Raw genomic sequence first — 14,155 nt, forward strand, 5'->3', positions numbered from 1 at the left:
GACGCTTCGTTGATAAATACCCCTCGCCAGACGCATGCGCCCTGAGCATCGATTATTTTGATTGGTGCCAGATATTACCAGCCTCCAGTCGTGGCAGTTTGCCACGGAGGGAAACAAATTTCGACTTGTAACCTCGAATTGAAGTCTGGCGAACGATAATATACGATATTCCAAAAAGTGTGAAACATTTTGCCATATCAAGCGTCAAATATTTCAACGTTTCGCCCTTACAGTGTTTCTACGAATACAGAAACTGTGATATCCAAAGAGAAGTAGAAATTGTAAGCAGAAATTGCAGGAAGAGTGCTTCAAAAATCTTGTATAAATGATAATGTTGCAAACTGTGGAGTTATGTTTACTCAATTTATATATTTGAATTTTATAGAATTCTTACGGTATGAGTAAAATAAACTTCAGTTTATGGTGACAAAAATTACCCTCAAACGGTACAACTTAAATTGTAAGTTATGTTGATGAATACTATAATTAAAATAAAAAATGGAATGACATATCTTGTAATATTATCGTCTATACAATATTTTTCATATCATTTTACCTATGTGCTGTTCACAAAATTAATACTTCTCTGTTTCATATCCTATTTTGAAATGTGTAGATGCTTAATATGGACAAATTCTTAAAATTATTATTCACATACAAATTCTACAAATTATTAAGATGAGTGAAGCATAGTTCTGCATTCGTTTTCGAAGAATCTTCTTTCACGCTACAAATTTTTGGTAATTTGGGAATTTCTGAGAAATCGATGACGATCGATAACCAAGATGGCTACTGCTAAACCGACCACTTGCAAGGAGGCAATTCGCCGATGGGAAGAAGAGAATGGACAAGAAGCTTCCACTGCAACGGAAGTTATCCTGAGCTTTCAATGGCCTCCCATAGAGAAGATGGACAATGCTTTGGCAACCTTGGCGAACTGCGAGAAGCTTTCACTGTCGACAAACATGATCGAGAAAATTGCAGGTGGGTATTTTATCTATCTTTCTTCTTTTAATTTTGTTTGCGTCGTCAGTCGCATTTCATTATTCAATAAAGAAATACTTCTACAATTTAACCTTAGAGGATTCACACATTTAGAAAGTGAATAAAATGAATATGTAAAAGATGTAACGTTCCCTTTCAAGCCATATATTTTCATTTAAAAATTACGTTAGTAACAATTTATGCTGGAATATCAACTTTCACAGTTTTCTTTATATACTATATTTTTATATGTAGATTGATTTAATAAACTCTCTATATGTTAATTTAGTAAATTGAATATTCAGTAATTGAATTCTATACTTCTTTTATATTATGTTATTTTATGTCTTAATTAGAAGTTCTTTCTCAAAGAGGATCTGAAAAATTATGTTCAAAACGTCTAATGAATATATACTATTTTTATACATAATGTTTCCCTATAAAAATGCCATACAAATTGAGGTCGAGAACGTTTTCGGAATTAAAAAAAATTCCTCGAATCAACTGGAATGTAAATGAATTTTTCCTTCCCCATAAAATATCTACTCAATCTTTTCCCTCTGTTTAAGATCTATAATTCCTACTGCGACTGCTCTGTATGCATTTCTATTCATAAATTAAGTCCTTGCCGTTGGTGCTGTAATGAGAATTGATTATTCATTTTTTCGCGAAGAACCTGTTTAGGTCTTTGTTCGTTCGATGGCATCTATTCGATATTTATATTTGTCCGGATAAAGAAGATTTTATAATTTGCGCAGACGTGCTCCAATTTGCACGAAACAGAGCAAAACGCGCAAAAAAAATGAACGGGACGAGCGTTCGACAGTGCGGATAATTCGATGTAAATGAAATCACGTTACGGGTCACGTGAAATGGACCGCGGGTGCTAGCTAACCTCCTTAATTGACGCGTAATCGCGCCGCAATTAATGCAATTCGATCGGACGGAAATTCGATTATACGCGGATCTTGGTAAATCATGTTCGCCATGTTGTGAAGAAATTTTTCCAAGTCATTTTCTCTCTGGTATTTTCTTTCGTCACTACCCTATTTCTTTTCATTAATTGTTAGTATACCTTTCTTGATAAGTATGATTTTACCTTCGAACTTATTTGCTGTTTATGTATAAATTTATTTACTTCAAAAGTAAATGAAGTCGCATTTTCTAATAAATCATCAGGCTTTAACATGGTATTAATAAGTTTTTCTAAAACAATGACGTCAATACAGCTTCGCGGAAATTATCCCTTTAATTTCCCTCTACTTTCTGGTACATTTCCCTTCATTTCTTGGTACTCCCCTCTTAAATTCTTCTCTTCTCAATGTGCAACGTTGTTGAACTCTTGAGAGGAACGATTTGCAATATTGTTGAACTTCGAGTGGAGAGCAGTATCGGTACCAGTGCATCACCGAACATTTCGGAAGCCTAGCGCACGGACGAGGAGCAGCCGCACTTCCGGCAATCGCCGTCGTCCTTACTTAACCCTTTCGTTACGGATGCCGACTATAGTCGGCGGCGGTGCGACGTCCTGTGTGTACGGGTCCAATTATAACCGACCACGGGGCCCGCGGGATGACCTGTGTGTATGGGTGCGGCACATTTCGCGGCGCGATGCCTCGTTCAGTGGCGCTTACTGCCGTAAGCAAAGGGTTAAGAACATGTACTTCCCTTCAGTGAGCACAACAGTATTTTGCGATTTATCGACAAATGCAGCTCAGCCGTTCGTCCTAACAATGTTTTGTCGCCAGGTTTTCAACGGGTTAAGCCGGCGACTGACTTGCAACAGAACATTGTAATGTAACGCGAGCATTCGCTTAGTTTGGCGGACTAGCGAGCGACGAATCGAGCCGTTCTTGCGCTCGGTTCGCGCTCGACCGTGCTCCACTGGTCGGTCGGTTTTTTGACGAACCTCTTTGATCGTCTACTTTTCACTGAACTGAGTAGGAAGCATTGAGAGAGAATTCAGCCGAGAGTTCGAAGCGAGCATTCGTGATTCCAAAAAGGACCTTGTAATGGTGTCGAACCGTAAAATTCGTGCCGAGCAGTTCATTACAGCGTTTTGTTGCAAGTCAGTCGCCGCCTTTACACTTCTTGACTCATCCTAGAGTGAAAGCGATAATTAGGTTGGTCAGACAATGCTAAGTGTCCCAGCATCGGAACCACACTGGAAGCCAACAGCCTATTGAAGCGATTCTACAGGCAGCCAAAAACAGCAGTCGCCTACAGTTCGTTGCATACATACATTTGCTTAGTTTTAAGTATCGAGTAAGATTTAGTGTTGTACTATACTGCATTATACTGCATTATATTGTATGTCTTTAGTATCTTTATATGTATGCCGTAGTAGTAATTTGTGTGTAATGTCTAGCATAAATTCGTATTAACGGCTTTGTATTGCTTTTGCCTTTCGGTGCGTAAACAAAAGCTATGAATGTTGCGCGCGAAACAGAAAGACAGCGCAGCTGAAATTTGAATGTGCGATAATCATGTATGTATCAATGTATTTTAATAATAATAACTTGAGGTGGTTCTTTCCCAGCTATACTAGTCAAAACAAAACTCAAATATAGAAAGTATTAACAACGATATATTTTCTATAATAAAATTCTTAAATTATTATTTGATTAGGATTTTTAATAAAAAAAAAACTTGTAATTGATACAATTACAGTTGCAATTAATTTTTCAAGTATTATTACATCCAACATGTTCGTTGTGCAATCGAATACGCCACAACGTCGAGAAGACAACCGAACAATCAAATTAGCTACTAAGAGTTGTCGCATAACAGGGGTACCTCTGCGCCTACGAACTAACAACTGAACCAACAAACCGGCTAGCGTAGGTTGCCGCATGAAAGGTGTACCTCTGCGCCTACGAACTAACAACTGAACCAACAAGCAGGCTAATATCAGTTGCTGCATACCAAGGGCATCTCTGCGCGAACGATGTTAGCAATCGGGTCTTTTTTTTTTATGTGTGAAAATACATTACGCACCCCACGCCATCCCGGGTGGGGGGGGGGGGGGTGGCAAGGGTATGCGGGACTCACCCCGGCTTGACGGGTCTTGACTCCGGTTTTCTCGGCCGCGCTCCCTTCTCGTGAGGGGGGCAAGACTTGTCGCGGGGACGAGCGCCGCATCCACACTCCTAATACTCAACTCCTAATACCTTCTAACAACATCTAACACATATTAATATGTATCTCTTAACCACTCCTAAACAACTCCTAGCAAATCCTTACAGATCCTAATACCTTCTAACACCTTCTAACATCTCCTAAGACATTCTGACATTTCCCTTTATTTCCTTTTATTGCCTAGCACATTTCCCTTTAATTTCTTTTCATTCCCTGGTACACCTCCTCGCTGTTCATGTGACCCTGATACCGAAGGTAAGTTTCGAGGCAGAATTAAAACTAATCCCACATGTTCAAAAAGCCCTTTCCAGCCCAAAAACTCCTCCTTTACGAGGAGTAAAATTCGAGCCAAAATATGATCCCTGCCACGACCTCACCCATTATGATCTCCTAATACAAAAGATAAGTTTCGAGCCAGAATTAAAAAACTATTATACCTCCTCGCACATCACGTTCTTCTGATACAAAAGATGAGTATCGATATTCAACTAAATTATGACACCCCTTCGCATGTCATGTTCTCCCAATACACAAGATAAGCTTTGAGCCAGAATTAAAAACTATGATACCACCTCCGTCATCACGTTCTCCTGATACAAGAGGTAAGTATCGATATCCAATTAAAAGTTATTTCACCTCTTCGCCTATCATGTGCTCTTGATACCAAAATGCAAAATCGGCCAGAATTTCAAACCGTACCGAAATTTAGCCCCTTGAATTAGGCAACCTGTACTAACAGGTATGTCGAGCCGGTTGCTTGCTCGTAGGCGCAAACGTGCCACCTTTTCGCATATTATGTGGTCCTGATACCAAAATGTACAATTTCCTCAGAATTTCGATACGTACCTGGTATTCCTCGTGCCGCCCCTTCGCATATTACGTTCTCCTGATACCAAAATGTAATATACGGCCAGACTGTAAATCGTACCATATGTTCTTTGTGCTCCCTCGGTTTCACGACTACTGCGTTGAGTAAAATAATACGTGAAAAACTAATTGCAATTGGACTTGTATCAATTCATATCAACTATTTTTTTTAAGTTTAAATCATAATCAAATTATAATTTGTGTATTTATTCTAATAAATACATCGTTGTTAATATTTACTGTATTTGAGTTTTGTTTTGACTAGTATAGTTTGGAGGAACTACCTTAATCTATTTCCTTACATTTTATGTCATTACCTATAAAGATGCAATCTATGAATTCATAGTAATGAATAAAAGTGCAGAAGGAGGAACATTCTGGTTAGCTGCAAGCTACCAATCAAAAAATATAATGTTAATCCTCCTGATGATCCATTAATATTTTCTTGTTTGAAAAAGGAATCGGTAGCTTGAAGAACCTAAGAATCCTCTCGTTAGGCCGCAACTTAATTAAGGGGTTCACCGGCCTGGAGGCGTTGGCAGACACTCTGGAAGAGCTTTGGATATCTTACAATCTTATCGAGAAAATGAAAGGAATCAACACGATGAGAAATCTTCGTGTACTGTACATGTCGAACAATTTGGTGAGGGAGTGGAACGAATTCAACAAGCTTCAAGAGCTAGCGAATCTTCAGGACCTCGTTTTCGTTGGAAACCCACTGTACGATAGCCTCGAAGTACGTTGATATAATCTTTCAATTTTTCGGTAATCCGATTCTTTGATGTCAATAACAAATTAGTTTCTGTACGAATTCAGTTAATTGATTTTAAATTGAGTTTAACCTGCACAAACTGCGTTGTTTCTACTTGTGCTGATGTAGATTAATAATTATAATAAATATTTAGAAAATTAAGTACAAGTTTAGGTTTTTTCTAAAAGTACTTTTTTAATGGCAAAACAATTTTCTCTGTGATATTTCCAGGTGGACCAGTGGAGGTCAGAGGTGGCCAGACGCTTACCAACGTTGGAGAAATTGGATGGTGAACCGATCATACGAGCGGAAGAATGTTCAACCGCGAACCAATCACAAAAACTTGATAGCCCTTCCCAACCCGAGACTGCCTAAAACAATGTTGCAGACCATTTATGAACGCTTTTGATAGGTTTCCTCTTTTTGACACTTTTACCTTCGTTGTTTTATTATTTTATATTGTATTATTTTATATTTTATGTACACCACAAACAACTTCTTAGACCTTTATACAAGAAAACATCCCACGTCCGTGGAGTAGCTAGAAATAAGGATATGTATTTTTATTAGCTACAGGAACTCAAGCCTAAGGGATGAAATTACCCTTTAATATAATGTAGTCTTTTAGACCTTTATTGCTCAGGGGTTTATAATTTTTCATGAAAAAATAACATGGTACACGTGCCAATGAAGAATTTCATAAAGTATTGTGTTATACTATCTACTTAGTAGAATGTATTTGTCAGTATTATGTATTATTAACGTAGAGAAGAAAAATTATTGCCTGATCGGAAGGGATGGAATCTGAGGAAATAGAGATGGACAAAATTTGTACGCAAGTAATAGACCACGAATAAAATCAATCCATAACAATATATTCGTTACTTTCATTCGATCGAACAATTTTTCTATTTGTTCACGGTGAAATAACTCGTTTTATAATTCGAACTTTTATCAATTTTAATTCAACAAGTAACGAATAGAATGTCGAATATCTTTCGTATTATTCTCAAAAGGTGTTTAAAAAAAATACGTTTGATAAATATCTTTGTTCGATTATTACCAAAGAATGTACACCTTCTTCACATTCATTCTCGATACATACGAGAGTAACGAAAGAAACATCAAACTTCCATTTTTATCCATTATTACATCTTGCTATTTAAATACAAATTTTGCCCATCTTCGTAAAAAAACAGCCAACGAACGGGGTTACATTTATATTAATTTATTCGTCTCACGATACAAGACAGATCGTACATACGTTCTGGTGATTGTAAAAGGTTGAAAAAGCAAATAGAGTTCGATTGGATTCGATGCACGAGATATATCGAGGATCGGACAGACGACTTTTCGAGAGATCATCGTTTCTTCTCTTTTTTAGTTTTTTTTTCATTTTTTGTAGATTTTTGCATTAAATCTGTGTACGTGTGAGTGTGGTTCTTTCTTTTTTTTTTTGTCGAAGGCGTGTGCGTTATAAAGGTGTGTTGCTGATGTTCGTACTTGTACCATACGTATACGTAGATGCGTGTGATACCGTGCATTAGAAAAATTGACGAGTGTGCGTTTCCTTTTTTTTTTTAAATCATTTTGCTATCCAGTCAGTTCTTCGTTCCGATGCATTTTTTTGATTAAATTCCTTTTTCTATTTAGGTACATTGGTCGCCAATTTCGATCGCTTACCGATCCAATTTTTTCCACTCTCTCGCCAGATTTGGACCACATACATTCTCCGTGTGTGTTTAGTTCCCTTTTTTTCACGAATAATTTCATTGAAGCAATTTCCTCGAAGATCCTTCGTCCGATTTCGTCGAATCGATTGTTAGCACGATTCACCGATGAAATTTCCAAGCGAAGAGGCCGTTTCATCGTCGTGCCGAAGAGATCGGAAAAGCTCTAGAAAGATTCAGATTGTACGAGCAAATCAAACACGAATCTCCGCAGTAGAGACACAAGGGGACACCATTTTTTTTTTGCCACTTGGTATTTAGTAGTTACAACTTCTTATTCATTATTTTTTATTTTTTTTTAGCGTTTTTCTTTTATCATCTTTTTATTCCTTAAATCGCTTCTTAGCGTATCCTTACGTATACATGCAACGGGCACAAATTATTTGTTAATTTATGAATTCCATATACAGTAACAAAATTAACTCAATGAAGTTATTCATCGAAACTTTGCCATTCTTCAAATGCGCATAATTCCGTAAATTTTTATTGTTTAGAGACAATTTTTTGTTTGATTTTACAGGTAATTATTTGTACTTTGTAGACTTCCATTAAATACATACTTCCAGCGTTTCTCATAAAATTCATGCAGTTTATTATTTTATTCATTCTCTTCTACCTAGATTACTTTTATCATTGCATTAGATTCACGCATAATCCATTGTCGCCAATGGTGCGTTTTAATGAATAATATTTACAGTATAAAAGTGTAATAAGTATCATAATAAATTATTTAAACCCACTAACCAGCACTACAGACTTCTCTTTATTTAAGTTGCTTACTATAAATCAATCAATCGAATTTTAAAGAAAAGACATTGGATCCATTTTGTATTAATTTGTTCCTAAAGTGTAGATAATTATCTACAAACTGAAAAATAAAGTTGTCTCGATACAACGAAAATTGACGGACTTATATGCATTTGAAAAATAGCAAAATTTTGGTGAATAATTTTGTTGCGATAATTTTCTTACGTAGCACAGTTTTCTTTTGTTCGTACATTTTTTTTTTATCTAGTCGGTTCATGCGTCGTTTATTTATCATTTAAACGTCGATCGATATCCGTCGTGTGCAGATTGCGATACAGGCGTCGCGGTGCGCGCGAACGGCGATGAGAAGAATAGTATAATCGCTGGAAATCGGTGAAGTGGGAGACGGCGGTGGAAAGATAGAAAGAGACGTTAGCCAATGACGAGTAAGAAAAATATCGTATGTATATCGACTCTCTTGGAATTGATCTGTATCCGTCGAAGCGATGCGAATCGGCGATGAATGTCTTCGCGAGTTTTGCTTCGATTATTTCGAATCGATTTGGACGTGTCGAGCTTCGATGATCCATATATCGCGCGGAGAATGAAAGATCGATCCTGGAAGTGGTTGTGGGTCATATTTGGTCAGACGTCTTGAGGTACCCACGGTTGAGATTATTTTGCAATATTCAATATTTGCAGGAATTGTCATATATGTATTATATGTATATCATAAAGAGTATTCCAAAATGGACTTTAGGACTATTTATTAATAAAACACAAATGGAATGGGAATATATGCGATTTATGTAATTTATATTAGTATGCTCATCACGATTACGTTGACATATTTTTATAATTAATTAAATCCTCAAGCCCTCTTTTACAAAACCCTTTATATTTTTATAGTACTACTTAAGAATTTTGTACCATAATTTACAGTTTATAGATCAAATACTCTTAATCGGTAGATGATCTTACTTTCATGAATTAACTAATTCTAAAGCCTTTTTTCATATATGATAGTAAATTATTCAAAATTTCGTACTTGTTATGTATCTCTTCTCACTACACAAATCTTCCTTGATTTTTGAATAAATAATTTGTAAAACCTGCATGTAATGTGAGAACCTCACAACCACTGCATCGAAAATTTATTATTAATATATACAATTATAAATCACTCAATATGTATGTATGATCAACATTATTGCAAATATTAGATGTTGCAAAATAATATTGACCACCTAGGAATGATATTTTATATTTGACATTATCAATTGTGCAGGTACTTAAGTCATCGTGAAGCCAAAGATTGATTTTTTCATAGCCAACCATTGACTGGAGTGATTACGAACGGTTTGACACCAGAGATGAAGCGATATTTCATTTAAATGAAACCATACGTCTTGTGATTTATTTCTGACGTGTGATCAATCAAACCAGGGCACTTTTAAAATGATATTTGAAATACTATTTCAAATAACACGTTATTCTATTGCATAATTACATGAAAATTACATTACATTCTTTTTCATATCTGTAGTCACTTTTGAAATATCATATTGAATAACATCTTATTTTATTTCGTAATTATTTGAAATAATTGTGAAATTGTTCCTGATAATCAAATCAAATGATATCACAAGTACACAATGAAATTTCGAATTTGAAAGTGACGATGATGAAATAGTAAAAATTTAATTTGATAATCAAACGTTAGAAGAAATAAATCTGTCGTCAATTTTTCAAGATAAAAGGATTGACTGAAGTAAATTATCTCGAATAATCATTGCCTTTTTCCATTTCAATTAAAATTTACCCAGGTCAGTATTCAACTTATAAAATTTTAACTTGTTCACAATAAAATATTTTAATCTATTATTCCAACTGTACTTTTTATTCCACAAGTTAGAAATAAGAAGTTGTCGATCTTTAATTCGTTATTTGACATTTGTACCTAGACAAGAATCTTACCTGTGCACCACATTCCTCTTATTCGGGACCGATCACTCTTTCTCCATACGATACTCTTAGTTTTCCTCCCACCACTCATTAATTCGTTTTTGGAAAAAGTATTCTGATGTCACGGCCGATTAGCATTGCTTCGAGTCTCGACGGTCTCGACGATAGCTTTTTTAAACGAGATACTTGAGGCTCTTACGGCCGGGTTCTTGCTGCAACCGCTCGAGGCTTCCAGGATCAAGCAGTGTCTTTTCAAGATGTTAAAATTACACTATTTCTGTTCTTGTCGCTGTACGTGCATATATCTGTATAATTCAAGTCGAAACAATTCACTGTCAGTCTCGTTTTGGTCGTTCAATAGACAATAATTACTACTTTCTTTGAGATATACACACACGTTAAACACTTCGTTCATTTCCTTGTACATATTATATAAATATTACGTTTGAGTTTAAAACCGAATGATGATTCCAAGATTCCGTTAATTCTAACATAAAAGAACCCTTTCGACGTTTCGCCAACATATGGCGTCATCGTCAAACTACGAACGACGACTGATGTAAAATCTCGAAAGCTTGACGAAACTATTCACAAGCTACCGAAACGTGGAAATGACTTTCACAAAGGATAACTCCTTGTTCCCGAGTGCCTCGAACGACGTCAGCTATTTAAAACATTTATTTTTAAACACCCTGACAGATTAAAACTTGTTCTCTCTCTCGCTCTCTCTCTGTACTTTGCTCAGCTTTTCTCGACCTCGCTTTGTTCTCGACACAAAAATAGTTCTGGATATATATGTATGCTTTCATTTTGTTATTTTTTCCCTCTGTTTGCGAACATCCCGTTACCCTCGCTGATCCGCTTTTAATATTTATTCTCTTGTTAGTTTTCTTTAGTTACCAACACCGATTATATTCAAACACGATTTACACTGAGAAAGATCTGGCGAATATCAGAGGAAACGGGGGGGTTGGGATTCGTTTGTTTGCACCTGTTTCCCCCTCGTTTCACCCCGTTAAAGACGAGAATTCAACGGCTCGAGACCGCGACGAAGCTTTTGATTCGCGTCGCTTTTCGTTTTACGTCGAGGCGAGTCGTTGCCTTTGTTTCCTCACAAAATCGAGGGCCACTTTGTCGCCGACCCTTGTCTCCAGAATTTGAAGAATCGGGTGATCTGCGAACAGAGAAGAGATTCATTTCACGCGAAGCTCGGTGAATATCGAGTTCATCTCTTAATCTCTGGACCAGAGTCCATTCGTATTTTATCCTTCTTGCCAGAGAAATCATAATGAATGACTGAAAGGAGTTTATAGTACAGTAGAAGCTCGGTTATTGCAGGAAATTGGGACTAAAATCTTTGCAACAATCGAGGTTTCTACCACAATTAAAGTCCAGTGAGCAGTTTGATTGAGAAGTAAAATCCTAAAGTTCCGTTTGGAAATCCTTTGACGAGACACGACTTGGTCAACAAAACGACTTGATTAAAACGTTCAAATTAAAGAACATTGTGCATTGAAAGCGTTTTTCATCGACTCACTTCGATTCTTTTGTTGCATGAGGGGCAGCTCGGCGTGTTTGAGGCCATGGAAATTGTCTATGGTGGCATTTGTGTCAGCCACGCCTGGTATCGTGCTGAGCCCCAAGAATGCTTCGCCCGCGAAGTCATTCGCTGTGAGGACGTCGTGATCCATCACTGTGAAGACCACCATGGAGTCCGGACTTCGACACTGTTCCACGCTCACCGAGCTGCAAAAATAATCACCCAATTCAACATTGTTCTATTTTCATCGTAGGGCTAAGTAGCCTTGTGAATCATGTAACTATCAGTAAATAAAAGTTAGTACATCTAAACCATTGTTCTTTTTAAGAATAAACTTATGCGATGACTTACAATTCGAAACACTCGTCGAAAGTGGGGTTCAGAGTCTTCTTTTTGACGTTGGTTCGCTGCTCGGTGCAATGCTCGAAGACTCTTCGTGGCAAAAGTTCGATTATGACGAAAGGGTCGCTGAAACCATTCGGGTCTAACGGTATCACGTTTTTGGCATTTATGACTTCAACGCACAGGGAGTCGTGATTCAGGTACGCCATCACTGTTAAAACACCGTATTCCGATGAGACGGTGTTCAGTTGGTCCTGAAACGAATTCTCGGTCAGATCTTTCTTCTAGTCTAGACACCCTTAGTGGCTGTAGCTATGTTTAATTGTAGCTACAGTACGAGTTTAGGGTTTATGGCGATACAGAAATTGAACTCTAGAGGAACCTGAAGTCGTTGTTGATAGTATCGATCGATTAAGAACGAGGTGTCCATTTTATGGTACTGCAAGCGTTCCTCCACGTTCATGAAACTCTGAGAACGAAGTGAATTATACGACAGGCCCTTTTCGTCTGCGTGGAAGAACTTCATCAGCAAGTCCAGGGCCTCGTGAAGCCTCTCGTAAAACATCGCAGGCTTGTCCTGCAAGAAGATATTTAAAATAAAGTAAACCATTTCATACTTCAAGAGTTGATTGCATTCTAAAATTATTTTCACTAACTGATTGTACAGAGAGTGATTCTCGAAGTGTTACTTAAGTAGATCAATTTATATTTTACATCCACAATAGCATACTTATACGAAAATTGATAGAAATATTATTCTACATATGTACTTTCGCTATACAGGGTGTCTACGTATAAATCCGGACATACGCAGGGTGTCAATTCTCCAACAAATTTCCAACAAAAAATTACTCTTAAACATTTTCTTTGTGTCGCCTTATTCTCGAGTAATTTCACTTTTAATATTTTTTCTGCGCTTTCGACTTGGCATTCTTTAAACGACCATAACTCCACTAAATTACAGTGCAAACTTAAAAATCAGTACACCATTCGAAAGAGCGTTAAATTTTCACACCTCCCTGATGCAAAATCACAATTTATTACGTAGGCTTAATAAGTGAAAAATTAGGTCAAACTTTACATTGTGACAATTTTAAAAAATTTGACTTTTTCTCTATCCGTTTTTCGGTTTTAAATACATAGTTGTTTGGCGGGCATTCCTCGGAATAAACTTCCTCGAAATTTCAGCTTTTGAATGTTGTTGTCAAAAAAAATTGTACGGTGGTATTTTAGGAAGAAAATGACGTTTGAATGCAGAAAAGCGGAGGTTTTTAGGTGAAAATCAACATTTTTCAACAAAAATCGACTTGTCACTTTAAAATTAGCTTCACATCGGGTTTGATGTATTTTTTAGTGACACTCCCGAGTTTCCCCAATTACGAAAAAAACTGGTTTTTTGACACGTCAAAGTTTTGTTTTTTTTCCAATAAATTATTTTTTTCAAATTTAAACTCTTTTATTCGATCTCCTGTGCCGAAAACATCGATTTTTTGCTTTGTGAAATCGATCGTGTTGCAATCTTCATATCATTTATCGGTACATCGAGGCAGACTTTGCTTAAATAGTCTCTAAAAATGAAAATTCTATGGATACATGTTCAAAAACAACTATTATTCACCTGTCACTCACGCTCTACACGCGGCTGAGAGAGGCTTGAGGTGTAAAAAAAAAAGTTTTTTTCCTAATTTGGGAGACTCGGGAGTGTCACCAAAAAATACATCAAACCCGACGTCAAGCTAATTTTAAAGTGACAAGTCGATTTTTGTTGAAAAATGTCGATTTTCACCTAAAAACGTCTGCTTTTCTGCATACAAACGTCATTTTCATAGAATTTTGTTTTACTGTACCATTCAAAAGCTGAGATTTCAAGGAAGTTTATTCCGAGGAATGCCCGCCAAACAACTATGTATTTAAAACCGAAAAACGGATAGAGAAAAAGTAAAATTTTTTAAAATTGTCACAATGTAAAGTTTGACCTAATTTTTCACTTATTAAGCCTACGTAATAAATTGTGATTTTGCATCAGGGAGGTGTGAAAATTTAACGCTCTTTCGAATGGTGTACTGATTTTTAAGTTTGCACTGCAATTTA

General features: G+C 36.6%; 2 protein-coding genes across 6 annotated transcripts in view; one reads left to right on the forward strand and one right to left on the reverse strand.

Moving 5' to 3' along the window:
- The first annotated feature begins 98 nt into the window (after positions 1-98).
- On the forward strand, positions 99-8,312 carry LOC128894523 (dynein axonemal light chain 1-like). Of its 2 annotated transcripts, none has more exons than XM_054156311.1 (4): positions 99-281; positions 617-984; positions 5,448-5,725; positions 5,972-8,312. In XM_054156311.1, exons 2-4 carry the CDS (start codon positions 786-788, stop codon positions 6,113-6,115), a joined length of 621 nt encoding a protein of 206 aa, XP_054012286.1. In that variant the 5' UTR covers positions 99-281; positions 617-785; the 3' UTR covers positions 6,116-8,312. The 2 variants fall into 2 exon arrangements, with proteins under 2 accessions (XP_054012286.1, XP_054012287.1); XM_054156312.1 differs by having other exon boundaries at positions 714-984.
- The window catches only part of LOC128894515 (BAI1-associated protein 3), a 187,712-nt gene continuing 181,865 nt past the window's right edge, over positions 8,309-14,155 (reverse strand). For all 4 annotated transcript variants that reach the window (XM_054156293.1, XM_054156296.1, XM_054156294.1 and 1 more), the window contains 4 exons: positions 12,447-12,641; positions 12,074-12,318; positions 11,720-11,928; positions 8,309-11,356 (listed from right to left, as the gene is read on the reverse strand). In XM_054156293.1, the coding sequence (XP_054012268.1) occupies positions 11,262-11,356; positions 11,720-11,928; positions 12,074-12,318; positions 12,447-12,641 (744 nt within the window). In that variant the 3' untranslated portion in view covers positions 8,309-11,261. The remainder of the gene's footprint in view (positions 11,357-11,719; positions 11,929-12,073; positions 12,319-12,446; positions 12,642-14,155) is intronic.

Source organism: Hylaeus anthracinus, unplaced genomic scaffold (assembly GCF_026225885.1).
Source record: "Hylaeus anthracinus isolate JK02 unplaced genomic scaffold, UHH_iyHylAnth1.0_haploid 4, whole genome shotgun sequence".
NCBI classification, from domain to species: Eukaryota; Metazoa; Arthropoda; class Insecta; order Hymenoptera; family Colletidae; genus Hylaeus; species Hylaeus anthracinus.